Below are 27,744 nucleotides of genomic sequence, written 5' to 3' on the forward strand. Positions count from 1 at the left end.
TGGGGGGGGGCGGCGGAGCGACACCCCCTTCACTCCCGCCCCCCCCCAACCCCAGCAGCGGCCTCGCAGCCGCCCGCTCGTTTCACACGCGGCCGCCTCGCCTCCGGCCGCCGCACGGCCCCCGCCGGCCCTGCACCGGCGGCGGCAGCGCCCCGGCCCCGGCCTCGCCCCGGCGGTCCTAGGCGCAGCCGCCCCCCGCGCCCCCCGCGGGCCCCGGGGCCGCCCCCCGGCCCGGCCCCGAGCATGCTCAGTGCCGCCCTGACCTACTTTTCCCCTGCCGGAGCCGGCAGCGGTGGAGCGGCGGGCAGCGCTGCGGCACGGCACGGCACGGCACGACACGGCACGGCACGGCACGGCACGGCACGGCACTGCGGCAGCGCCGCGCTCCGCCCGCCCCAGCCCCGGCATGGTGCTGCGCGGGGCGCGCTAAGGGGCACGGCGGCGGCGGCGGGCGCTGCCGCGGGGCGGCGGCGGCACCACCGACCGAGGGGGAGCAGCCGGCGGGCAGGTGAGCGGGCGCGGTGGGGGGCGTGGTGGGGGGCGCGGGCCGCGGGTCCACCCGAGGGCGGGCGGACGGCGGTCCCGGGGAGGCGCTGCCCGCCGCCGCCGCCTCGACCGGCCTCGCCGCGCCGCCGGCACCTGCCGCGGCTGCCGGCGACCTGCGCGCCGGCCCCTGTGTGCCGCGGCGGCTGCGGAGCTCCGCGCTGAGCCCCGGCGCGGGCGCGCTGCCCCGCCGGCGGCGGCCCCGGGGGAGCCTGGAGGGCTGGAACAGCGGGAGGGGGGCCGGGGGCAGCGCGGCGAGCCCGGCAAAGCCCCACACCGCGCTTCTGCCGGCGGCTGCTCGGCCGGCGGCTCGCAGGGAGCCCGCCGTGAGGAGCGGTAGCTGCCCGCGCAACGGGAGTGGAGTAACGCTGGGTTCAGCATTAAAGTCGAAGGGATTAATTCAGCTCAGCACCGGGGCTTGCGGGAAAATGTGCTGCTTTAGGCAAAAAAAAAAAAAAAGCCCACGAGCCCCAGGCTTTTGCCGGAGCCCTTCAGCTCCCGCGGAGCCCGCGGTCGGGATGCCCGCGGCGGGAGGGCGGGATGAATTCCCTGCAGAGACCTCTTCAGTGGAGCCGACTTCTTGAGCGAGCTTAAGTTATGCTGCTTTAAATTTAAAATAAAGGCTGCCTCTTGAGATTTTGCTTTAATTACCCTTTCACTTCACAGGATGGTCTCATGAGATAAAACTCAATTTCAGACGTGCCCTGACGAACGACACTCTAAAACTTCAGAGCGGTCTTGTAATAACTGTCAAATACTGTTTCTTAACGGGGCAAATTCGAACAGCATAGGACGGGCAGTTTAAGAGAGCAGAGAGCACTACTGAGCAGGCACTTTTCCAGTGCATTGATCTGGAGAGTCTTGTAGGAGGCTGCACTTCTGACGGTCCCCTTTCAGTTGTTAAATTGAAGCATCTCTAAGGGAGCTTCCCTCATAACCCTGCTCCGGAAATACAAGCACCGGCTCTGTAAGCAGTGCTAAAGACTAAATGCAACCTCATTTGCTACGTATTAGCCTGGAAGACTGTAAAGTTAGTTCAAAGGGAAAAACACAAAGGAGTTAAAGGGGCAAAAATGTAGCATTTTAGTTGTTTAAAGCCGCTACATTGTGGAAGAGTTTCTCTCTTCACTGCAGTAGGACAAAATACATCAGATCTCTTTTTCAATGGAGGTGATGTTTGCATGGCAGGAATCTTTTGTCTGGTTTAGCGTGTACGGTTAGCAACAGCACCATTGATATGCTTGTGGTTGGTGTAGTAGGAATCCTTTTTTATTAGAAAGCCGTCTCATTTAGACTGCAGTATATCAGTTGATGTTGAGCGAAGCTTGCACAGCTGGAGTGCACATTGTACACCCTTTTTTTCTGATGAATTTGAAGTTTTCAGAGGTCTAGGCAAAGAGCAGAACATCCACCAAAAAAAGGCTTTCTTCCTCCTTTTATAGTGATATTTGTATTTAATGTGTTTAATACAGGGGTATTTGTCCAAGGCGTGTTTCCCATCCCAAAAGCTTAGAGATAAAATCAGTCGTTCTTAAAACATTTAACACGTGGTGGGAGCGTGGCAGTGAATTTTGAAGTGATCTATGTTGTACAACTCCAGTTGCCTCCCTGCCCCACCCCCCCTCGCCTCCCTGCAATTAGGCAGGTCCTGCTCTACTACGGAGGAAGACGGAGTCGGCGCAGGAACCTGGTTTAGGCGTATTCATCCCTTTAACCAGGGAAAAAAAACACAAAACCAACCAACAGAAATATGCAAAGCCACCCCCATATAGTTTAGGAGAGTGTCACGTTTGTGACAGTGATATGGGCACTCGGGAATTATTTAAATGGAACAAAACCAATCTGTGTTTCAGTTCTTGCCTAGAAAGTTTGGAATCTGGGGACTGACATTTCTTTTATGGTTTAAACTTCTTGCCAGTGTAAGGCACCACTGAGATGCAGATGCAACTTATAACAGGGGGAGTGAGCTTGCCAGGAGCTAAAGTAACCTGTACTGAGCTTTGCTAGCAGGGTCTTCTTTCTCTGTTGCACCTTTACTAGAAGCTTTTGCAGGCACAAACGCCTGTGATTCTACTTTGAGATATCCTGGACCATATTAATATGTCACCAGAGGACTGTGGTGTAAGACCAAGCTCCTGGATACTTCCTAGAATTTTTTAATTCCTGCGGTTCAGAGCTACCATCCATCCATGCAGACTCATGTGCCTTTGCAAACCTCTCTTTGGAGTCTTAATTTTGTTATTTAGTTCTGTTAACTAAAACAGTGGCATTTTCTATCCACATACAGATCTATCTTAGAAACATAATTTCCAAGACAATGGAGATGCTATTAGTTTTTACCAGTTACCACGATTAAAACCATTCATAGCAGCATTTTAGAGCATCGTATCTTTTATCTGCCAGGAAGGCTACAAAGGGCAGACAAAACTTGTATCTATTTGTGTCAGGTTAGAGGAATTCAAACAGATTTAGTGATTTTGATTTAGCTATCTAAGAAATTTTTGTAGTGGACTCTCTTATTTCAGAGTAAAATTACCATGAGTAACACCTGCTTATCAGAAATAAGGAACTCTGTACAGATGTGTGTAAATATCTTATTTTGGAAGAGGGCCATCACATGCAGAGGATTTACAGTAAGAGTAACCTACCTAGACCAAACTTAACATTTAATTGACATGCTTCTGCCACTCTGAGAGTTTTGTACCAAGGAAAGATCTCAGCTGATATTTTTAAGTCATGCAGGGCCAGGGTACCTATATGGCACTGCAACTGCACTGCTGTGTGCAGTCCCCAGGCGTATGTGGGTGACTGTGGTACACAGTCCTACCAACAGTACTGGATGCTGAGAAAGTTATGTTACTTTAATGTTACATTTTTCAATCTGATGTAGGAATAACTGGCCCAAAAATCTGAAATTATAGAGATTTTTTAGTAAACTCTTGAGGGCTTCCAGCTTAACTGTTGTATATATATGGGCTTATATAGATGTGCTTGGAAAGGGCTGAATTGATCACATCTGTGTACAAGCAAGACTTAAGTTGCTGTGTGGTGCAGGGCAAACTCCTTTGAATCCCGTCTGCTATCCCCTTTGTTACTTGTGGAGGAAACGGGCACTTTAACCTGAAATGATCCTTTCCTATTGCAATCAGTCATGAATAGTTAGATTCCTTTAAGTTCCCCCTCTGACAAGGTTAAATCTGTCCTAATCACGGCATCCACATGTAACCTCTTTGCCATGTATCCTGGAAACCAATAAATGTGAAAGCCAGTCATTAGAAGTTATATCCATCTTGCAATTCTATAGGGATAGAGAAGAATTAGTCATACTCAAATGTTTTCTCCTATTTTTCTTCTCTTTTATATTCCAACTAAAATGGAGCCTTTTGTTCAAATAGTATAATGAAAACTATATCAGTGCATTGAAAACATTCACTTATTCAAAGCACATTCAAAATTTAGAGTTTAAATAGGAGAAGTCTCTAGCCCCGCAAAGCCCTTCATATCTTTGTTTAAACAAAACTTAATGTTTAATTTTATGTCTTGTTTGAACATTCTACATCTGGAATTTTTCTTCTTCATTTGAAAAAAGAAAACCAAAAAAACCCAAACAATTAGATGTGCTTAAAGGATGGTTAGCTGTGGCAAATTCAGCTCAAAAGAGGAAGTGGAGAGAAGTGAATTGGGCCACATTCTGCATTGCTATGTTCTGAGCAGGGTCACGTAAGCCATGCCAAGATCATATGAGATCTGTTGTATTTGCTGATTTTGGTTATTTAAGCTGTTGGCAGAATAATGCTTACAAAGAGCTGGTATAAATAAAAGATAAGAGGTGAGTAAAGAAAACGAAAGATACATAGAATTTGGTGAGGCCAGGCAGCACGCAGATATATATGAAAGTGTGGGAGACATTCTCTGTGCATCATCTTTGTTCCTTCTTTCTCAACAAAGGGGACTTCTAGGCATTGATCCATCTGTGTTTACTGCAACAGCAAATCAGCAACTATGCTGAAAGCTTGCAAGGGTTAAGCAAGTGTCTCTTAAAGCCATACAGATGTTTTTGGAATAACAGTTTTGTATACAAAACTATATTGAGTGGTAATTGTCCAGCCTCCAAATAAAATACAGATGCTGAATAAATCTAGATAATTTACATAAACAAAGTATTTGTTTGTAAAATTAAAAGTTTTGTAAAGAGTACATACCTAATCAAACATAAGCTAGGCCTTAAAAAGGCTCCACTACCAGTACTGTTGAATCTGCTTTATGATCGGGGTAGCCCACAACTCAGTAGGACATTTCCACCACAGTACCTGTCTTGATTAAAAACAGCAAGCTTCTCCACTAAAGATAAAACTTTGCTTTTACTGCAGTCATTAAAATACCTCCAAGAAAGAACACTTAAATCGCTCAATCCATATCAAAATTTACCTATGAACTACAATTTATTTAACGAAAAGGTAAGCATCCAAGTTGCCTGGTTTTGTTACTTCAGTGTATTTTACAAGAAGTTGATTTGATACAGCAGAGATGCTGGGATTACAGGAACTGAGACATCAAAAGGGAACTTTTCAGAGGTTTAGCATTCTTGAGATCCTTGTAAATAACCTCTCCAATAATTACATATCAACAGCCTTCATCTATTCATTTTTTAGGTTAATGGATTAGGGTCTCTGGGTGTTCACTGACATGAGGAGAGTGCACATCAGACCATTCAAAGACATGGTTAAATCAATGGGTCCATTTAAATACTTAAAGTGGAGGGGGTCTTAAAGTCTCTAGGACACCATATGCTTGCTAATTTTGCAATGTCGAGACATGAAGTAGGATAAAGAGGAAAACTGAGGAGAAATTTACAGTACAAATATTCTAAAACATTTACACACTCATAAAGGCAACGTGAAGAACTCCTTCATTGTGCCATTGCTGAATAGAATGGCATGTGCTTCTTTCCCTACACCAAAAGTCTGGATATAGCATTCATTTTTGATCACACATACAAAATGTGGAATCGCCTTATTGGTGCTTTCTTGTTGCAGTTTATTGATACACTGTGGAACCCTGAAACTAAGATAACTGAATCTTTATAGTTGTTAACTTTACTCTGTTACCCCCTACAGCATTGGATGTGTTCAGAACAAAATAACTTTAGAAGATACTCATTACAGATTTTACTCCCTTTCTGCCATTCATGGTAGAATAAGCTATGGCCCTTGATTTTTTTCCATTTCTTTCATTATTTATCATTTGTCACCTTACAAAACAAATTGACAAATGCTTGCCTGTAATAGCTTACCAGTGCCTACAAAACATAAAATTAATTTACAGGCTTCTTTATTATAATTTCTTTTAGACAGGACTCCTAGAAAAAGGCTCCAAGCTGCCATACTGACAGCCATTCTTGTTCACTGCCCAGGGCCATACACTCAGAGGACAATGAATACATGGAAGACAGTTAAGTCCCCACATTCTGCATAAACCATCATACCTGCGCAGGTAAATTATATACAGTCTCTCTTGAATCTTCCTAAATTCCCAGCCCTTATTTTTATCTTGGTTCAAGAAATTGCAGTCTAGTCATTGTTAATCAAAAAACTTTCTTCTCTTTCCTCCCACTGCCCCATCTTCCACCTCAGTTTCACTGAAATTTGTCTTGTTGTGTTATTATGAGAAACAGTAAATACATACACCTCAGCTGTCTTCTTTACACCATTCAATATTGTGTATATTTTTAATAACATCTCATCTTCCTCATCTACCCTCTGAAGTCAGTAGTCTGAAAAGGTTATCTTTGTCTTTGAGTCTGACTTATTTTTGCTTTATTCTGTTTCAAGATTAGATGCACCGCAACTGACAGTTCATAGAATCATAGAGTGGTTTGGGTTGGAAGGACCTTAAAGATCATCTAGTTCCAACCCCCTGCCATGGGCAGGGACACCTTCCACTAGACCAGGTTGCTCAAAGCCCCGTCCAACCTGGCCTTGAACACTGCCAGGGAGGGGGCAGCCACAGCTTCTCTGGGCAACATGTTCCAGTGTCTCACCACCCTCACCGTAAAGAATTTCTTCCTTATATCTAATCTAAATTACCTTCTCTCAGATTAAAGCTGTTACCCCTCATCCTATCGCTACACTCCCTGATAAAGAGTCCCTCCCCACCTTTCCTCTCTTTGAGTACGACCATCCAGCCAATTCCTTATCCACCGAGTGGTTCATCCATCAAATCCATGTCTCTCCGATTTAGAGACAAGGATGTCATGCAGGACAGTGTCAAATCCTTTGCACAAGTCCAGGTAGATGACGTCAGCTGCTCTTCCCTTACCCACCAGTGCCGTAAGCCTGTTGTAGAAGGCCACCAAATTTGATTTGCCCTTAGTGAAGCCATGTTGGCTGTCACCAATCACCTCCTTATTTTCCATGTGCCCTAGCGTAGTTTCCAGGAGGATCCACTCCATGATCTTGCCAGGCATAGAGGTGAGACTGACTGGCCTGTAGTTCTGTAGCATCAAGCAGCCAGATCTATCTGCAGATAATAACCCATGAACTTTAGAGTCTGACTATCTACATGTGGGAAAAACCCCAACATTCACTATTGCAGACACCCTGAGTAAGTGATATTTCATTAATTATCTAAGTTGGAAATAAGTCCTCTCTATATGGTAAAGAGGATTTATCATTGTACTTACTTATGTAAGGCCAAACACAATTTTTTCAGGCTGTATCAACACTCTCGGCCTGTCTCATCATTCTAAAACACTGCTATTCAAAAATAAAAAGATCATGAAGGTGATGATGAAGGCAATTTCCCAGCATCGCATATAGAAATTTTTAAGATTATCTGTATTTTTTTCACATTGACTTCTCCAAGACAATTCCTCTATTTGTGTTTCTTGAGTATTAGAGTTTCTTTAGGTTAGGAGGGGCCTCTGGAGGCTGTCTGATCCAACACGCTGCTCAAAGCAGGGCTAGTGTAGACCAGTTTGTTCAGACTGAGTCTAGTTAAGTTTTGAACATCTATCTCAAAGGATGGAGATTCCACAGCTCCTCTGGGCAACCTGTTGCAGGGCTTGACTGACCTGCTTAAACATTTCTTCATAAATAATGATAATTTCTGTTATTGCAGCTTGTGTCCCTTGTCTCTTGTCTTTTCACTGTGCACCTCTGAGAGGAGCCTGGGTCTCTCTTCTCTATACCCTCCCATCTGGTGGCTGAAGACAGCGAGTGTGACACCGAGTGGCTGAGCACATGTGGCCAGGGCAGTATCACACAGCCCTGATGAGAAGTTTCTGAAAGATTCCCTGGCAGCTGCTGCCCAGTTGGGGAGCCCCAGTATAGATGTGCAGAAGGAAGCTTTTCATCTTACAAACATCACCAGTGTGCCACCTATTCAACATAGCCAGGGAAGCAGATAACCATGAAGTTACGGACTGAAATCCCCGCCAAAGAGAATGAACAGAGCAGCTCTTTTGGAACCAAGCCTTTATATTTTATTTGACTAGCAAGTAACTGGAAAAATAAGTCAGAAAGTTTCTGCTAGTAAATGAGTGATACTTCTTTTCATCTGCCTGTCTGGACCCTAATAGCTTAACCTTTTCTGTAGGTGGTTTTCACTCTTAAACCTATGAACTGGCAGTGAGCCTCTCACCTTCTGTGTGGCATAAGTTGCTTCATTTGCATTCCTGTTCCAGTAAAACCTGTTAACTTTTCCTTTTGCCCGCTCTGTAAAGGCACTGCCTGTGGAAACTAGAAAAGTAGTAAGTAGTTTTTAAACAATAAAGAATTAGCTTTAATTTTGTTTCATAACATCATCCCTGATACTTATTTATAGACAAAAGTAGAGTGAAAATCATTTCATTTTCTTGATCACTTACAAGCCAAACAAGATAGCACTGAGATGTTAAAGCTATAGAAATGTAATTTATGCATTATACAATAAGCTGGCTTCTTGTGCTTCACTTCTGAATTGAATAACCTCACAGTTAATAGGATTACACATTATTCCAAGTACAAGAACAGGCCAGTCTTACCCAGGAAAAGGTATGCATCACTGCCCTCCTCTTCTGTTCTTCTGTGCTCTGTCATCATTTGTTCTGCACAAATGCAGTACTTAGAAACGTGGCCCCTCACCCACAGTCATTTTCTTTGGTGGCGGTAATACCGGGAAGCAAACTCATCTGTGATATGAAAAAATAAATGGTCAATCAGAATGTGTCTCTGAGTGCTTCATGTTCTCAGCCAGTCTGAGCTGTAAGTGTCTTCTGTTTAGACTGATGCTTGATTTTGGACGGAGAAGTTTTAACCTCAGTTTTCGTCCCTGTTGCACATAGTGAGGAGTAATACCACTACCCTGCACCTGTGCTTGTTCTGGAGCACATTCCAGGGAACTTCTCTGGATAGAAATGCATAGAGAGCATGCTAGAGCTAGCTATTGTCGTCGTTTCCTCATGTGGCTCAGGTCTTGTGCAATTTTCCTTGGAAGTTAATCCCATGAACAGTAGGTCTGTTACTTGCAGATTTTCAGTTTCTACCATTTGGGTTGGGGAAGAAAAAAACAAAACTACTTAATGTAAGGACCACTGGCAACCATCTTTCAGTGGTAAATGTCGCTACAGATACAATACAGCAAGGTAAGTTACCTATATATATGTTGTAGGTGCTGGAGGAGTTTGGGGATACCTCTGATTCCATCTTGGGAGGTAAGCCTATCCCTGACTACAACTTTGGGTGGAAAAGGTAGCTCAGAATAGTCGGGGCTGTTGTTTTTCCTTTCCATGCGCTACAATTTTAAAATTTAAAAAAAAAAAAAAAAGAAAGAGTGTATATAACCACATTAAATATATTACAAACTTTTACTTTTTATAAGTCTTTTACAGGTAGCTCATGTGCTTTGGGGATGGAGGAAAGGAACACTTGTATTCTTTCCATGACCAGAAATTTAACTTTTTATTTATAGAGACCCTTTTGTGGCGAAAATGCTCCCAGAGACTCAAGTCTGTTCCTACAGAGCAGTACTCAATATTGCAGATGTCCTCCTTCATTAGTGTCCTGTGTTACTCTCAGTCTTGAAGAGTTATTACAGGAATCTTTGTTTTAGTCTAGTCAATCTAGCTTTCTCTGACTTCAGGTCAGAGTAAAAGGTTACAATTCCGGCTGCTTTCGTCAGGTTTATCATGGGCCACAGCTAATTACCGCCTCATGGCCAAGATCCAGAGTGATGGCACTGTGCCCACTTCTCTGATATTCTGGATCCTCACGCTTCTTTGCCAGAAGTGAGCAAACATCACTAGCAGACCTATTTTGGTCTCCTTAGCCTTCTCCCCATTTAGTTGTGTGATTGAATCATAACCCGTTATATCACTTATGTTTAACAAAGGAACTGGCTCCCAGATTTGTTTTCCCTGATATCCTCAGGCTGCTATTGTGCCTACAGCAAAGCAGTAGGACAGAAATTCTCAGGAAATCTCCCTTTGCACCAGAGTCTGGTATGAGTACATTTTCTACCCTTCCAGTTCTCTCTCTGCTCCTTTCTGCTTTCCTAACCTGATTCTAGCATTTTTGGTCCTGCCCAACAGGCTAGCAGAGGGTCCCTTTAACTTTCTTGTGCAAGGAAAATCTGAGAAAACCTTTGGTTTCTTCCAGTTTTTTGTTCCTCACTACAGTGCAGAGGATGCAAACCAAAGAAAAGATTCTGTATCACTTCCTAGTTGCCCTGGGAACATTTGTCTAAACTTGCATCATAAAACACCGTTCTTCAGAGAGATCTCTCCCTGACTCCTCGAACGCATTATTCAAGTGCCCATCAAGAGCACTTCCCTGGATGGCATGTGAAAGCAGCAGCCACCATTTCCAGACATTCTGCTTTAAACCTACTGTCTGGTTATTCCTCATACTAGCCATCAAACTGTATTTATTTCAAACAGAAATGTATCTGGAGAGGTATTTAGTGTTTTCTTAATATTATTCATTCCAGGAACATACACAGGAAAGTACATTCCCAGAAGTGACATGAGCAGGTATGGATCTTCCACAGTAAACAAATTATTCGGCTCTATTTCTTAACATTTACTGCAGCTATTTATGATTTAATTCTGTGCTGGAGTGAGGGAGTTGCTGTTATTTTCAGACAAGTAATTGGCCCTTTGACCATGTTAAGAACCAGTCATATTTGTTATCACTACACAAAGGTACAGTTTTTACTTTCATATGCTCTGCATTAAACACAGGTAGACATACAGAATAGGCATACTTTACCTTGTTCCTGCCATCACACACTTTCTAAACATTCATCCACAACATCCCTGTGCTGTAGGGATTCAGTGGGCCACCAACTGCCTTGAGCTTCCCAATACAATACAGGTCCTTCCTTACAGGTTTTTTGTTCACCCATTGGGGTGATGCTATTTTATTTCCTTCTGGAATGCAAATTGCTCTCCACACTAAACACCTTTTTTGATTACTGCTGCTTTTTGTGCCATCAAAAAATATGGTAGGCTCAAATATAATAACAACAAGCCACAACCAGTAATTAGCAACAAAAGCTTAATCAGTTTATGTTGTTCTTTTGCCCTTCCCATTGTCTTAATCCAGCCAGTCTTTGTTCCTGCCTCCTTGCCAGGAAGTGTGACGTGTCTTTTGGCTTTTCTGTATGGTGCAATGCAGATCTATAACACTGTACAGAAACATTTTATAGAGTGAATATGTGTAATCATAAAGAATGGCTGTCTCCAAAGTTAATGGAGTAGTAGAAATGAGATGTAAATAGTTACTGAAGTGAATAGCCAGAATTGAAGGATTTTTTCCAAAGCGCAGATTCAGACAGGCTGTACTGATACAGAACTTCAAAAGCGCAGGCTCTACACACTTTGCATAGCTGGAAATGGATTTCTGAAGTCATTGTTTATGTAGCTTTATATGACAAATGAGATTTGTGTATTAATTTAAAGTTAAAAATTTTTCTGGCTCTTTGAGACAAATATTTCCACGTTCAATAATTAGAAGAACAGAGAAAAAAATTAGGGCAGGCTTGCAGTTGTGACAGGTATCCACACCATGCATACAGCTTATCTAAAAAAAACATAGTTTGTCATTTCTAGTAATGAGTTGTCATGCAAAATGGAGGAAACTATTTTGCTCTTTTAATAACAGCTGTATCTATTTGTATGAAATCAAGTTCATTGTTTACAGAGAACAGGGGATGGATAAGAAAACCACCTAAGTCAAATATTACAAGTTGAAGACAGTAATGTTGTTTTCTTTCCTTTTTGAATAAAGAAGAAAAGAGGAAAGGGGATTGTTTGTTTGTTTTTATTTTAGTGTTTCCTTTATATATGGAACTGACCTAACCTTGTCAGCAGTCATTTTCCATGCTAAGCTAGATGAGTTAGCATGGTGTCAACTAGATCTTTAATGAAATGTAAATAGTTTTGCAAGTGAAATGTTCATTTGGGGAAAGTTTATTAGATAGTTACCTATATTTGCATTCCAGCTAGATTCCTCTAACTAGTAAGTTTCACTAAGTTTCAGTTATTTACCTTAGAAACACATGAGTAAACCCAATGTAGTTAGATACTCTGATGTGATTTTAACATCATTTGTGGCCTTTAGACTCTGAGTGAAGTTTTCAAAGGTGCTTATTTTGAGGCCAACATTGTGGCCTCAGTCAGTACTGAATGCCAGTTGTGTTCACTGGGAGCATAATGCGGCCAATAGAGAGCACATTTGTAAACCCCCCTCCTTGTCTACAAACCGAAATCGCTGTTTAAGAAAGGGCTCATTGTAGATGATTAGTTGAGGGAAAATACTGTAGTGAGAGTATGCAAAAAGTATACAGGCAAAATGGATAGTGCCACAAATGGGAAAGTAATGGGAAAGTCCCAACTTCATTTGTATCTCAAAGAAACCTTAGTCATAATTATGTCACTAGCGAGTAGTTTCCTTTCTAAATCTGCTCTAAAAATGACATTGAAATGACTGTCAGGCCTGTCAGTCTGACATTGATGCCAGGGAGGGTTATGGAACAGATAATCTTGAGTGCCATCATGTGGCACGTATAGGACAACAGGTGACCAGGCCCAGCCAGCATGGCTTTATGAAAGGTAGGTCCTGCATGACGAACCTGATCTCCTTCTGTGACAATGTGACCCACTTAGTGGATGAGGGAAAGGCTGTGGACATTGTCTACCTAGACTTTAGTAAAGCCTTTGACACCATTTCCCACAGCATTCTCCTGAAGAAACTGGCTGCTCATGGCCTGGACAGGTGTACTCTTCACTGCGTAAAAAAATAGGTGAATGGCCGGGCCCAAAGAGTTGTGGTAAATGGAGTTAAATCCAGTTGGCAGCTGGTCACAAGTAGTGTTCCCCAGGGCTCAGTACCATGGCCAGTTCTATTTAACGTCTTTATCAATGATCTAGACGAGGGGATCGAGTGCACCCTCAGTAAGTTTGCAGATGACACCAAGTTGGGCAGGAGTGTTGATCTGCTCTACAGAGGGATCTGGATGGACTGGATCAATGGGCCAAGGCCAATTGTATGAGGTTCAACAAGACCAAGTGTCAGGTCCTGCCCTTGGGCCACAACAACCCCATGCAATGCTACAGGGTTGGGGAAGAGTGGCTGACAAGCTGCCCAGCAGAAAAGGACCTGGGGATGTTGGTCGACTGACAGCTGAATATGAGCTGGCTGCGTGCCCAGGTAGTCAAGAAGACTGGTGGCATCCTGGCTTGTATCAGAAATAGCATGGCCAGCAGGGACAGGGAAGTGATTGTCACCCTGTACTCAGCACTGGTGAGGCTGCAACTTGAATCCTGTGTTCAGTTTTGGGCCCCTTACTACAAGAAGGACACTGAGGTGCTGAAGCATGTCCAAAGAAGAGCAATGAAGCTGGTGAATGGTCTAAAGAACAAGTCTTATGAGGAGCAGCTGAAGGAACTGGTGTTGTTTAGTCTGGAGAAAAAGGAGGCTCAGGGAAGACCTTATTGCTCCCTACAAGTACCTGAAAGCAGGTTGTAGCGAGGTGGGTGTCGGTCTCTTCTCCCAAGTAACAAGGACAAGAGGAAATGGCCTCAAGTTGCTCCAGGAGGTGTTTAGATTGGATATTAGGAAAAATTTCTTCACCAAAAAGGTTGTCAAGCGTTCAAACAGGATGCCCAGGGAAGTGATGGAGTCACCATCCCTGGAGGTATTTAAAAGACATATAGATGCAGTGCTTAGGGACATGGTTTGGTGGTGGACTTGGCAGTGTTAGTTTAATGGTTGGACTCAATGATCTTAAAGGTCTTTTCCAACCTAAACGAGTCTGTGATTCTATGATTATCAAGTACTAAATATCTTCTTTTAAGAGTATTCTTCCATGCTATGTTTTATCTCAGAAAACTTAAAAAAAATGCAGTAACTTAAGAAAAGTGAATGGCCTGAGATGTTTTGCTGTGCGTGCTATTGTATTTGGACCAAATTGTGAATATTAAGGATTCCAACATCAGCTCCAAAAACCTTTCCTGAAGCAGTTCTTTCTTACACCATGTTCCACAATTCACCATGCACGTGACACAGTTGCAACACTGAACTGGTGGTAGTGACAGCTTTAATGTGCTGTACTTTTGTTTTTACTGTTGATTTTGCAAATGTTAAAAAAAAAGGAAAATCTGTAGAACTTTTGGCATAAAACTGTAGCTGCTGCTGTAGCTAAATTGCTGCTAAGTGTCTAGGTGATAAAAGCCTTCTCCCACACCTGCCACTCTGAACAACACTATTGTCAGGAAAATGTATGCATCTTTTTCCAGTAAGAATAAGGACTGTGATAACATTAGCATTTAGACAAGACGCTGAGATGATGATAGTAAAATGCATTAATGGATGTGTCACTATTTTAAAAGAGCACATCTAATGGATTGTTTATATATGCTATCTCATTGTACTTATTTATTTATTTTATAGGATATTTTAAACATAAAGTTGCACAGATCAAAGTAGAACTCTCCTGTGACCTCACTTCAAGGGCCTGTGTTTAACAGAACCAATCCCAGTTCTCAACCAGTTGTGTATACCACTGAAGGAAAATGAACATACTGAACAGCCACCACTTTTTGTACTTTCTGCCTACCACACGCCTTGTCATCTTATTGGCAGCTTTGACGACTGCTGAGGATGTGACTAATAGCACTTTCAACCGCACTGACATGAACATGGGATCTGTGCCTGTGGTAATCTCCCATATCGACCATATTATAGTCAAGGAGGGGAGTAGTGCCTTGATTGACTGCAACGTCCAAGGTAGTCCTAGTCCACATTACAGATGGTACAATTCCAACGGCCGCCTTCTCCAAGAGGAGGAGAATAAAGGTAAGATCTTAGTATTATCACCGATGTAGTCTGTCCAGAGACACACCAATAACCTGAATTTTGTGGCCTGACTGTGGTATTTTCCTGTGTGAAAATATATGAAAGCCTGGTGGCAGCCATAAATTTGTTGTGCACACCTTGGAAGAAAACAATAACATTTTTTTAATGTGTTTTTTATAGCAACACAGAGCAAGAAGCTGAAGCACTTAGCAGAAGGTGTAAGCAGGTTTCTTTTCATTGGAAGGCTTCGGGTTTGATTCAATTTCCCATTCTGTCCTCTTTTGTTCTTCTCTGGCACCAAAAAAACCAACTAAAAAGCTATTTTCCAACTCAAGGGAGGATTCTCTTGAGATATGAGAATAGTTTGTTGGCGTGAGTCTAACACAGCTAACTCCCTGATATGCCTCTGTCTTTATGCATAGGGCCATGGGAGTGTGAGAAACAGGAGATGCCCTAAATGACCAACAGAAAAACCTATATAGGGCAGCAGTTGGAAGGATCAGCCAAGTTTGAGCCTTCCTGGCTTTAGTTAAGACTCTTCAGTTGCATTTGCCAGAGACCTTAATTACACATGAGCTTGTTTTCCTTAAATGAAGGGTTTGGGTGATAATCCTAGTTATACTTCTAGGGAACATTTCGGGTGGGGGGGGAGGTGGAAGGTGTTTGCTCATGTAATCCTTCCATACCGACTGCTTTGTTCACAGCATGATGAAATAAACTCTTAGTTATTCATACTAAATGCAAGATAGCTTGCCTAACTAATAGCTGACCTGAGGGAGAACTCTGTTATGACGGGAGTAATGATTGACCCAGCTGGATGTGCAACAGCATAGTGTATCTGTAAAAAGCTTACTGCATAAATAGTTATATTTTGCATTACAGTATTTTATCATTTTCTGAGTAAAGCTAGAGAAGGGAAATACTTGAGCTAATAAACAGACTTTCAGATATAATTTGTGCAGTCATGGCAACATACTGTGATTAGCGCACTAGAGTGTTTTACTAAGGCTCACTAACAGAAATTTTCCCCTTTAGTTAGGCATCTAACTTCAGGTCTTTGTATAGTCAACTGAGAGAGGTAGCTACTAATGTAAATGTTTAGCTAAGTGAGCAAAAACTTTGAGCAAATCAGTAAAAGTTGCAGATGTATCTGCAACATCACTTTAACTTAGACTTTCAATAGTGCACTTTTTCCTTTAAGAAACTGACTGTCTTGTAAGAAATGTTTCCTAGCACAAGACCTTTCTTTACTATGTATATAGTTACGTTGAGTATGGCATTGAATTGTTATCAAAACCCAGCAATGATACCTTTTCTAATCATTGTTTTCTCATTAGGCTTATACGGTCTGCCAGGATCCACTGGCACAGAGCCAGTCACTGAGTCACAGTTCAATGCCATTATGTCATTTATAACAGCTGGAACCAGGATACATCAGCAAGGCGTCTTGTCATTTTACAATTAATAAAGACCTACTTTGCCAACATTGCTATTCAAAGAAATACTGAGCAGCCAATACTCTATTTTTTCTTATTCTAAAGGTGGAGAAAGAAGTCTCATCTGTTACAGATGCTGACATTTCCTCTGTAAGAGAGTTTTCCTCTGAATTTGCCTAACTTTAGCAGATTGGGGTGATTTTTTTGTGTGAAGGTCTGCTTTAGACTGAGCTTTTTATTTATTCTGTCTTTCTTAATTTCAGGCAAAGTGATTCAGCTGTTTTCAGGAATTAAGCTAAGGCAAAAAATAGTGTTTCAGCTAAGTTAAAACTTCTAAGTAAGAGGATAAAAAGATGTAATTAAGAACTGTCTGTACAGGAACGGAGGCAAAGATCTTGTGGGAATACATTCTACATAGACTTCTACTGGAGATAATGTAAAAAACTATTTGGATGAGCCATGTTTAATTAGAAGAACTTTCACAATGGTAAAAGCCCATAACTACTCTGAATTAAAGGCTTTCTTTGACTAATGAGTTTCAGAATTGCCCCCAGATTCTTCCTTGAAAGGAATAAAGTAAAAAAATAGAACAACCTTTTTAATAACAAAAGAACTTCCATAGAAAGGATAAAATGCATGTAGAATCACAGTATATGCCAACCTTGGGCTGCAATCAACCAGGACTGCAATCTTTGCCTTGTGATTTACATGCATTGCACAGGGGCTTTGCGCTGTTTTAGTCCTCTAATCACAGATTCTGTGTCTTTGCTCACCTGTCTTAATAGACTTAAACTGCAGCTGGTTAGGTTAGGTTTAAGGAAAAACACCTTTCTGATAGTAAAGATAGGTGAACACCTGAAATTCCTTCCTGTGGAAGGTTATTGAAATTCCATTACCACCTTCAGCAGATACCTGTCAGGAATGTTTTGGGATTGTGTTACAGAGATTAAAAACAGTTGAGTCTGCCTCTGAGCAGCAGTATGCCGCCTATGTCATTGTTTTAAAAGGAAATCTTCTGTATGACATCTCCCTGTATGAAGTGTTCAGAAGGCACAGAGGCACTCTTACACTTTCTGGCTGTTCTCTCCACCATGTGAACACTTCCAGGGGTGGGTTTACACGAAGAAAAGAATTGACCCCAGGATTTTCTATTGGAGTTGAATCATGTTTTTTATAGAAAACTTGCAATTTAGTAAGTCGTATCACACCAAATAAATCAAAAAATATACATCTTCAGCTCTTATTTGATATTTGAATAAAAATGAAACTTACTTGGTGAACTTAAAATCTAATTCATTACAAATATATAATGGCAAACAGTAACTAGCTGAATCTTGAATCACTTTAGCAGTGATAGGAACACTGGATTTTAACATGCTATTTCAAACTCAGTTTAATAGCTAAATTGTTCTGCTGTGCCAGGTTCAAAGGATATGAAACGTTACATGTACATGTAGCGACCGAAGTTCCTGATTATATTACACTGATTGAAATGACTTTTAAAAGTAAAAGAAGTTCCATCGTGGTGCATAGAAGTTCAAATTGGCAAACAAGATGTTCTCTTAATTGGTCACGGCTCTTCGCTTTCCCATCCATTTTACTCCTCCTGTCCTACTGCCCTTTTTTAAAAATCATACTTCAAAATTAGATTCTGAACACCTCAGAGGGCAGGCAATGTAGTATATGATGTCTGAAATGTTAGCGTTTTTAAACTTGACATTAACAGAATTATATGAGATACTGTAACAAAACACTAAAAATAATCCAATTATAAGAAAATGTTCCCAGCGGCTCAGCCAGTCAGGGAACAAAACAAGGGGTCTTAAGTAGGTTTTTCTGCCTTGCAATCTTATTGTTACTGTTCTTTGAGGAAGTGTGGCATGTGTTTGGGAGGCTCTCTGGGGTAAGTAGTCCTATCTTTATAACTTAACTCACCATAGGATTGTGATAGATGTCATGCATATTAACATTTTTTTGTAAGGCTCTTTTAGGGCATGATCCAATTATTCACAGTTGATGTCAGGGATTTGACAGTAACACAGCTAGGATCTCAGGGACAGACAGGCCTTTCTGATGGTAAATTCTTTGTGTTCTTGTGAACATTATTTCCTTCTTCCAAAATTTGAAGCCAGTTCGAAAAACCGGATGTTTAAGACTATGCTGGTCATGTGAACAAAATACTTCTACCTAAATTACTCTGTCTTCTCTCCGGCAGGAAAATGGTGGTTTCTTGACAATGGGCTACTAAACATTACCAGCGTGTCTTTTGAAGATAGAGGTAAATACACGTGTGTCGCATCTAATACATATGGCAGTATTAACAATACCGTGACACTGAGGGTTGTTTTTACCTCCGGAGATATGGGAATCTATTACATGATTGTCTGCCTTGTAGCTTTTACCATTGTTATGATACTGAACATTACTCGGTTATGTATGATGAGCAGTCATCTGAAGAAAACAGAGAAAGCAATCAATGAATTCTTCAGAACAGAAGGGGCAGAGAAACTCCAGAAAGCCTTTGAGATTGCGAAGCGTATCCCAATTATCACTTCAGCCAAAACGCTCGAGCTTGCCAAAGTAACCCAGTTCAAGACCATGGAATTTGCTCGCTATATCGAAGAGCTTGCTCGGAGTGTACCTTTGCCACCTCTCATCATGAACTGCAGGACTATAATGGAAGAAATTATGGAGGTTGTCGGTCTGGAGGAGCAAGGACAGAATTTTGTACGGCAGACAGCAGAAGGCCAGGAAACCACTGAAACAGATGAGCTGTATATGATCCCGAATGCTTTGAAGCGCAGTGACTCTCCCACAGCTGACTCTGACGCATCGTCACTGCATGAGCCACCTCAACAGATTGCAATAAAAGTGTCAGTTCACCCGTTGTCCAAAAAGGACTGCATGGACGGTCAGTCACAAGAAAGCATGCAGTTGGACACCAAGGAAGAAGACACTCCTCAAACACCAGCACTTCCTGCAGAGCCCCCTCCTGAGCCTTCTGCTGAACTCAGTTCTGATGACACAGCATTGGCAAATGACAAAAATACATGCGTTATATATGAAAGCCATGTATGACAGTTACTCCTGAATCTATGCATAGCAGGAAAATCAGGTGGAGCTCTTTTAAAAATACATATTGTACTTGCCGCTAAGCCTTACCTGGAGACTATCATAGCAAAAGCATGTATGTGGATTATTTGGCACTTTCTGCTCAGTTTGACTTTAGTTTACCATGATGTAAGGCAGATTAATTGCTATTACATTAATATTAATTGCTCTTTTCAATTAGGAATATTTCCAAGAAACATTTACCTCAGCATTTTCTAGGTTGGAGTCACCTGTAGTGGCCTCCTGGAAGTCATTGGTAGTCTTTGATATAGGACACTTGAACTTACTAAACATAAAACTGGTGTTCATTTTCTTCCTTCACTCTCATTATTTTCATCTGTTGCATTTTTGCAAATATTATCTTCTGAATTTGAAATACTGCCCAAGAGGCAGCACTCCAGTAGCCAAATAAAATCCTAACAGAACCCATTTATAAAGCCTGTTTGCTCAGCTGCATTGCGATTTAGAGGGCTATTAAAGAAAGTTAAAATGTTTCCATTTCATTTGAGATGACACTGCGTAGGCACATGGGAAATAGTTTCCCCTTTTCCATGAAATGAAGATGCCAACAATTGTTTTTTTCACATCGAGAACCAACTTTGAGGTGTATTTTACAGATAGGAAAGTCTGTAAACATCTTATAGAAAGTTGCGGTCCAGCAGCTCTGCAGGGGTTTTTTTGCATATATTTGACCATTTTTTACTTTGCCAGAAGTTTATATGGAAAACAGCTGTAAATATGCAGATGTCTTGTTTTGTACTAATTTGGTAAGGAGTAAGTATGCACTACCATACCAGAAGATAAGCAGGTTCCTTAACAGTCCTACAAACACCAATAATCAGCTGCTGACAAGGCTGAAATGGCAGAATACCTTTTTACTTGGATTCTCAATTTTGTGTAGATTCATATTCTGAAGACCAAGCCTAAATGAATCTATAAGCGTAAGTTTGAGAGTGTTTTATCCAAACTAAAAAAGATTATAATCAAGTGTCCTGTGAAATTACAATGACGATCACACAAACTGTTTACTGTGTTATAATTGCTTTGGTATTTTAAGAATCTCCTACCTATGTAGGATGTTCACTGCTTGAGTACATGTGACTCTACCCCAGTAAAGCTTTAATGATCACAGCGATTGTGGCATTAAAAAGGATCAACATTTATGCCAGGAAATGCCAGGAGTGGAAGGGAAGTGGTAATTTCTATTGCAGACAGACAATGAAAAGGACCTTCTCTGCAGTGAGTCTGGAAAGAAAGCACTTACAAGGAGGAGTTTGTGTAGGATTAATAGCATATTACTTAATTACCTGACACACATTTAGTTTGGAACTAATGAACTATCACCTTATAGTTTTTAAGAAGGACTGTAGTGTTAGTATAGATACTCAAAATAAGTCTGGAATCAAGTATATTGCAGAAAAAGAAGTCGCTTAGGTCTATGGGGAGATGATGTATGGATGGCTCTCTGGACATTTTATTGAAGTAGCCACATCTACATAACATGTCCATTGGAGGCAATCAGGTATATTAACTGCACGGGTAATTGAGACCAAACAAAGTCAGTGTTGCAGCTATCTAAAAAAACCCTTGATAATGAACTGAAGTTTTAGGTCAACTTCCTCATATTAAAATGCAGAGCTTCACTAGCAGTGCAATACAGGAACACCCCATGACTTTACGTAGGTGATGCAGAGAGAAGGCTTCATATTTACCTGTCTGTGGTTATTAAAAAAAATACATGTTTAATAACAGACTTCAGATTTTGCAACCAACTTGTGATAAGGACAGCATTTAGTTCCCTGATGTTTGTGCTCACCACAGTGGCCAGCATCTACACAAAATGCATTTGCACATGCCCAAAAGGAAACATGCAAGGGCAGTCCCTTTAGGAATGTGGCTGGAAATATTTTAGTTCCAGTGAAGCAATATAAATCTAGAACACAGGGTAGATTAAGAGAATACCACAAAGAACCTCACTTCTGACCAGTGTGATTGAAAATACTACTGATGCAAGCTGTTAACTTCTTGTCTGAGTCCAAAGTATATTTCTGTTCAGTGTTCACATCAGATTTTCAAGTTACTTAATTTGCTTCTGGTATGAAAATGGATGAGGGCAGAAACAAAAGCTGGAACTTGCACTAAATTCTTTTAATTCACCTTAACCTCCTGAAAACAGGCATCTTGATTTTTCTGCCTGTCCAGCATTTATAGACGATGCTCATGCATTCTAAAGTTACCTGCCAGGTGCCCAACTAAGATTGCACAGATGAGCAAGGATGTTCTCCTTGAAAGCATAAAAATAGCTTTTAAATTACACTTTAAAATTTAAAAGTTTCAAAATTATTTATTGAACTACAGTATTTTGATTGGTTTTTAATTATAAACTTTTTACAGTAGAGACCAGATCCCTTCATGTATTTATATGGTGACTGGTACCAGGCAGTTCTGATCCTGACTGCTGCCTTTTGGCTGTCCGCCTGCCTATTTATTATTTATTTATTGAGAAGCATTTGAGAGCAAACATTCCCCATGGTTTTCTTCAGTATCTCTGTGTAAACTTCCTTGAAGGTACAGATTATGGTTTTTTCCAAAGTTTGCTCACAAAGAGCGTGTATTTGAAGTACACACAAATGTGTATTGCAAACCACATACGGCAACAGTTAGTTGGATTAGATGTGCATAATAGGTGTAGTGCTGAATTCCTGCTGTTGCAAGGTCAAGGGAAACCTTGACTTTGCTGGAGTTGGACTCAGAGCTGAGAGTTCACAGGTAGGACTGGTCCAGCCAGTCTGCTATAAATTCTTTGGACATTTAGCTTTGTGGTATCATCGGAATAAAAGCAGCACAGCACTGTATGTGAAGAAAATGCAGGTTGTAATGGTTCTGGTTTATGTATTTTTTTTCTATTTTCAGGTATGCTGCTCAGTATCTTTATGCATCCATTATATAACAGCTGTAAGTCTAAAGCTTTTTACATGCTTTCAGGCACTTCCTATGGGGGAGATAGTTGGGAAGCAAGACCTAAACCCATCTTTCCTGTTCCAAACTTTCTGGCTGTGCTATTATAAAGTAAACAATTCTGTCTTGCAGTATTTCTTAGGGAATGGCTATTTCATGGTGCAAGAACACAATTGACAAATATAAAATTAATGTGGCTCTAAGAAAACATTAACATTTGCATTGTTATGCATTTTCTTGCACCTTAAGCACTTCAGGGACATTAGAGTGATCTGTTCCCATCATTAGACTACGCACACCTTTTGTTACATTGTTCTGTTTATTATATCACCAAATGCTAATTATATCACTAAAACACTCAGAATCTGGAAAATCCAGTCCAACTGAATTTGTGTTCTAAAAGCCTAAGGAACACCAAGCCAGACTTAGAAAGTAAAAGATATTTGCAGGATATATTTACACCATTTTAAAATATTTTTGCCAAAATTTCATGAAACATGACTAGATTTCTGCAGCACAAGAAATGAGTGTTGGATTTGAATTGCACACTTACTATTCTTTTTTCACTAAATGTAAGACTATATTAATCAGACCACTTGAACATAGTACTCACTATCTACTTACTCAACATTTTCTTTTTGAGCAGCATTTGTTTACTGCTGATCCTTTTTTGTTCTCTGATTTGAGTATGCTTGTGATGGAACCTACCCTTCAGTCTTTTTTTGAGATTGTAATTTAAAAAATTTAAAAAAAACATAAATCAGCATTTTTGTGCCGTTTTATTGGTAAAAAGGTAAGGCACAGCACTTCACTCCTGTGCTTAAAAATTACTGTATAATCGTAAGAGTTGCTGAATGGCATATACGGGCAGATGTTGATTTTTTTTAAAATCAGTGCCTGTTTTATTCTAATGTACATACTGTGTCGATTCCTTGATTTGCAGTTCTCTTTTGACAAAAATACTGTAATATATAACCAGGGCTTTCTGACGTTCAGTTTGGTTCAGATCAACTAATTCTGGAAAGTGTTAACAGTGTCGAATTTTAAAAGTTCTCATGGAATATCTTGGCAGCATGCTATTTAAGAGTTGGCCTCTTAAGTATGCCATACTTAGTGGGACAACTGAAAGCTTCTTAGATGCAAAGGAAATGCTTGCACTAAAGTATCTTAAGTTATATTTCATTTATTATGAAATTCTGTTTGATTTTACAAGAAATGTAAGACAAATATGAATGTGTTCTTTTGAGAAGCAGTTACTGTATTTTGATTTAAATAACTGTTCTAATTTTATAGTTCACGGCCGTAAACCATGAAGTTCATGGTTCAGTTCATGCTGAAGTGGCAAAATGAAATGTGATCCAGTTTGTAAATTGATCATTGTTTCAATAAAGAATTTGCACAGAGTATGCCGAGTTTGTACACACTCAACAAGACGATAGTTTTCTAATAAGAATATGCCATGGCTCCAGTTCAGGTGGAAGTGATCTATGTCTTTCATTGTACATCTGCTAATATTCCAGAAACTTTGTTCAGGAGAAACAGCTGCTTACCTAGAAAGGAAGTTTTAATAAAGCTCTGAAAGGGAGCTGCTGTCATTATTCAGAACATAGACCCAATTGTCAATCAGTATTGTTATCAATAGCATAGACTGATCATGTATGTAGCATCTTCTCTTTGGAAGCACATCAGCACTTCTGCATGTTAATCCAAAGGACTTTTTTGTCAGCTGTTTCCTCTCTGAGCCCTGTTGATGGGGCCTTGCAAAACGTCTTGCTGTTGTTGCAGAGTTGGGGTCTATGAAGTAAACATCTCTTCTCCCAGAGGCACCCTGGTACCAAGACAAAATAGAAGTGTGGGTTGCCATACCTGTCCCCATACCTTCATCCACCCTAAAAGGATGAGGTGAGATCGCTTTCCTGTCCCACAGCAGTTGGACTGTATCACTCCATAATAGTCTTCAGCAGGACTTAGTTGAAGCAGACACTGTAATACCTTGTCCTGGCTTTTCTGGTGCTACACAACTAGCAGCCAGTGGCAGTCACTGACGGAGATGGAGTGGGGGTGACTTGCCTTTTCACACATGAAAGATTTGCTCTTGCCAGCTGCCTGTTCTAGGCTGAAAAACATAGCCAATAGCAGGAAAACAATAGCTATTTCATGTTTTAGCTCTGCTGTTTGAAAGAGTGCTCCAATTTTGAAAAATATTTTCAGAAGCATTTTTATTCAACAGTATCAGTTGAGTTAATGGGGCTGAGACATCCACAATCTATCTACAAATATCTATGAAAAATAGTGAAGGGGTCACAAACTGATCATAAAAATGGAATACATATGGCTAGAGCCATATGCTATTTTATTGTCTCAGCATGGGACCCTATATTGCAACTGGGACAGTTTGATATGCTGCAACTTTTTTTGTATATAGAACAGCACTGCTTGAGGATGCTCCCTTCCAGCATGCTGAACTCCTCCAACAGCTTTGCTGGAGCATTTTTCAGGAAGGCAGGGTAACACTATGAAAAAGGCTGCCCCCAGCCCCAGTGCTTCTTATGATGCTTCTCATGTGGAGGAGACTGCCTTACAACAGTACTACAGAGGCTCTCCAAAACTAAAAGCTGGGGGTGGGTAGTATCTCCACAGAGACAAAGATGGGGACAGTGGGGTGTCTCTGCTCTCCTACTAAGACTGGAGTCGGGGAAAGCTGGTGCATAGCTCAGGGCTGGTACCCCAGATATTTGTAGTGCTACTACACCACTTTCCCACAGGACTGTGTATCTTCTAGCCCACATACTGCACTAGTGCCCAAAATAACCAGCTAAGAGACTTGAGAATCAATTCCTCTTCAGTGTCCATTTCTTCCATCTCTTACTCTCCCTGTCATACCTTCCTGCGCTTTTTTCTGTCCCTACCAGCTCCACAGTGCTAATTCTCAAATGACAACAGAGTGAAGTTAGTGATCAGGCACATGTTTCTGCACTCCAGGCACCTCTGTTCCAAACTGACCTTTCATAAGTCCCGAAATGGATTTTTTTTTTTCCAGCTGTACCAGGCTCTAACGCTATTTATGTACTATATTTAGCTCTCTGGCTCCCAGGCCTAAACTGAGTCATTATACTCTTACAGTAAAGGCTGACTCGTGAATCCATGGTATCGTGTATAAGTCTGTAAATTTGTCAAAGACAGTAATATAAACTGAAGCTGTTTCCAATTTCTTACTCAAAATCAGAATGTATGGCAGCAAACAATAAACGTGGCAGACTTAGGACAGGCGAGTTATGTAACAAGAAGCTATTTCATACTGCAACAACACGAGGCAAGAATGAGAAAAATTAACACCCAGCCTTGTATAGCATGGAGAATACATGTAAAGCCTTGCTTATGACTGAGTAGAAATATAGCATCAGTATCAAATCAATTTGCCATTCTATAGCCACTTTCTACTTTGAGAACAGATTCCTGTTATATCTACTCTATCCAGGCTTTTCCTATGTGGACAAGCACCTTAGGCATGGAAATAGTACAAGAGTTATCAGAAGGGGCCTTGTCTCCCTCATCTACCATTTTTGAAATTATTTTCAGGACTATTTAGCTATGCATCAAAGGCCAACCACAGACTGCCACCCTGTTCTGCTGTGGAGCCATGGAGTTTGGGAGCTCCCGTTGGAGATGCACAAGCTGATCTTTCTGAAATACCTCTGTCTTCTCTTGCATAGGTTTTGATTATACCACCCAATAAGCCACTCATATTTATTAACAGCTTAGGCCCAGTCATTCTCAACTGATAAGTACAAAGAAGCAAAATAAATGCCGCCACCCTCCTTCCGAAGCCTCTTACTGCTTCTACCTCAAGATTAGCCCTGATGGACAGATAGATCCTGAGTTATTTGGGTATCCTTTAACTCCTTCCTGCTGGTGAACACTACCTTAGTCAGAAAGCAAGATTCAAAAAAAGTATCAGTCAGAAAAAGAAGCCCCCTTCTAAGGAGACAAGCATGGATCCTGCCTGTTTAAAATGTTTCATTATCCTTCTCTCTAATACATGCAGAGTAAACACCCTCAGGAAAAGACAGTAAAAAATAGAAAGAAATTTAGTAAGATTAGAACAGGAAGTTTTTTTCATTTTAAACATCCAGAGGTGATTTATCTTCAAAGTATATCAAATTGTAACTCATTTAATCATGTGTTCATTTGTTTTGAAACATATTCAAGTGGAGAAAAAGGAAATTCCTAAAACCAATGAAATTTTCACCCCCAACCCCAAAGTAAATTATCACAGAAATACAAAACATACCGCCCAGCCCTTCTCTCAGGATACCTTTTATCAGGGAAGATATTTCTAGTCCTTTTTATGTTTCTGCTTAGGTGACTGCAGCTTCCTTAAGGGACTGGTGGAAGTGCATTTCTTTTCTGCTGTCTTCTTGGTTAAATACTATCTACCCTGTGTGATCTCTTCTTTGTGTGTAAAAATCAATATTCCACTGAATATTTATCTTCTTGCTTCCTCTCCCCATTCCATTTTGATACCTTTTTTTGTGTTTTGTTTTACTGCTTGGATTTTGTTTTGTTTGCCCTAAAATTCTTCATATTTTAAAATAAATCAGAGGATCCTAATGTTTTTTCTGTTGCCTGTTTTGGGGCAGGATCACTCACACCCATCTGTATAATTCAATTTTAATTATGCAGATGTACAATTAACTATTCCAAGATAAGTGCAGAATGAACTAATCAATAGGCTGAAGCAGATTTCTTTTGCAGAACAGCATCAACAGAACAGGTAAAGCCATAATTTGCAAGATACAAGTGAAATAAGTGTCCTCAGTCATACATGGGTCTATGAATAATGTTATGTTCTGTCATTTGTTCACGTGAAAAAGTCATATATTATAGACCTCTGCCATAAATAATGTTTCTTTTTGCTTAGCCTTCCATCATGAATGGAATAGCACGTTTGCACCATCCCTACACTTGTACGTCAGCTACCCGTTTTCTGGATTGGTTTATATTATTCATTGGATAGCTTGCCAAGTGCAGGGGCCTCTCTAGATTAGATATTTTTAAGAGACTGCAGACAGCTTGGTGACACTATGCAAATTATATTAATTTCAAATGCATTGATAAATGCTTTTTCACCTTTTTTTTAACTGAAATGCTGTATTTCTATATAGGCTGATATTTACATGTTAATGGAGTCATTTCTTCTGTATTCTTTTAACTAGAAACTCCAGTTTTTCATGTGTGCAGTAAAATGACAGTAATCTGCTGCTGAATAAAACTGCTTTTTGCAACTATGGTTTCTACATTTCATAATCCCTGTGTAATCTCTGTTAAACCCAGAGCTCATTCTTTAATATATACAGTAC

The 27,744-nt window shown here is 40.8% G+C and overlaps 1 protein-coding gene across 2 annotated transcripts; it reads left to right on the plus strand.

Annotated features, from left to right (window-relative positions):
• The first annotated feature begins 379 nt into the window (after positions 1-379).
• On the plus strand, positions 380-27,669 carry MFAP3L (microfibril associated protein 3 like). 2 transcript variants are annotated; one of them, XM_074822817.1, is made up of 3 exons: positions 380-508; positions 14,475-14,879; positions 18,531-27,669. In XM_074822817.1, the coding sequence occupies exons 2-3, from the start codon at positions 14,597-14,599 to the stop codon at positions 19,391-19,393; spliced, it is 1,146 nt and encodes a 381-aa protein (XP_074678918.1). In that variant the 5' UTR covers positions 380-508; positions 14,475-14,596; the 3' UTR covers positions 19,394-27,669. The 2 variants fall into 2 exon arrangements, with proteins under 2 accessions (XP_074678918.1, XP_074678919.1); XM_074822818.1 differs by lacking the exon at positions 380-508 and adding an exon at positions 5,972-6,036.
• Positions 27,670-27,744: the final 75 nt, after the last annotated feature.

This window comes from Strix aluco, chromosome 4 (assembly GCF_031877795.1).
Source record: "Strix aluco isolate bStrAlu1 chromosome 4, bStrAlu1.hap1, whole genome shotgun sequence".
NCBI lineage: Eukaryota > Metazoa > Chordata > Aves > Strigiformes > Strigidae > Strix > Strix aluco.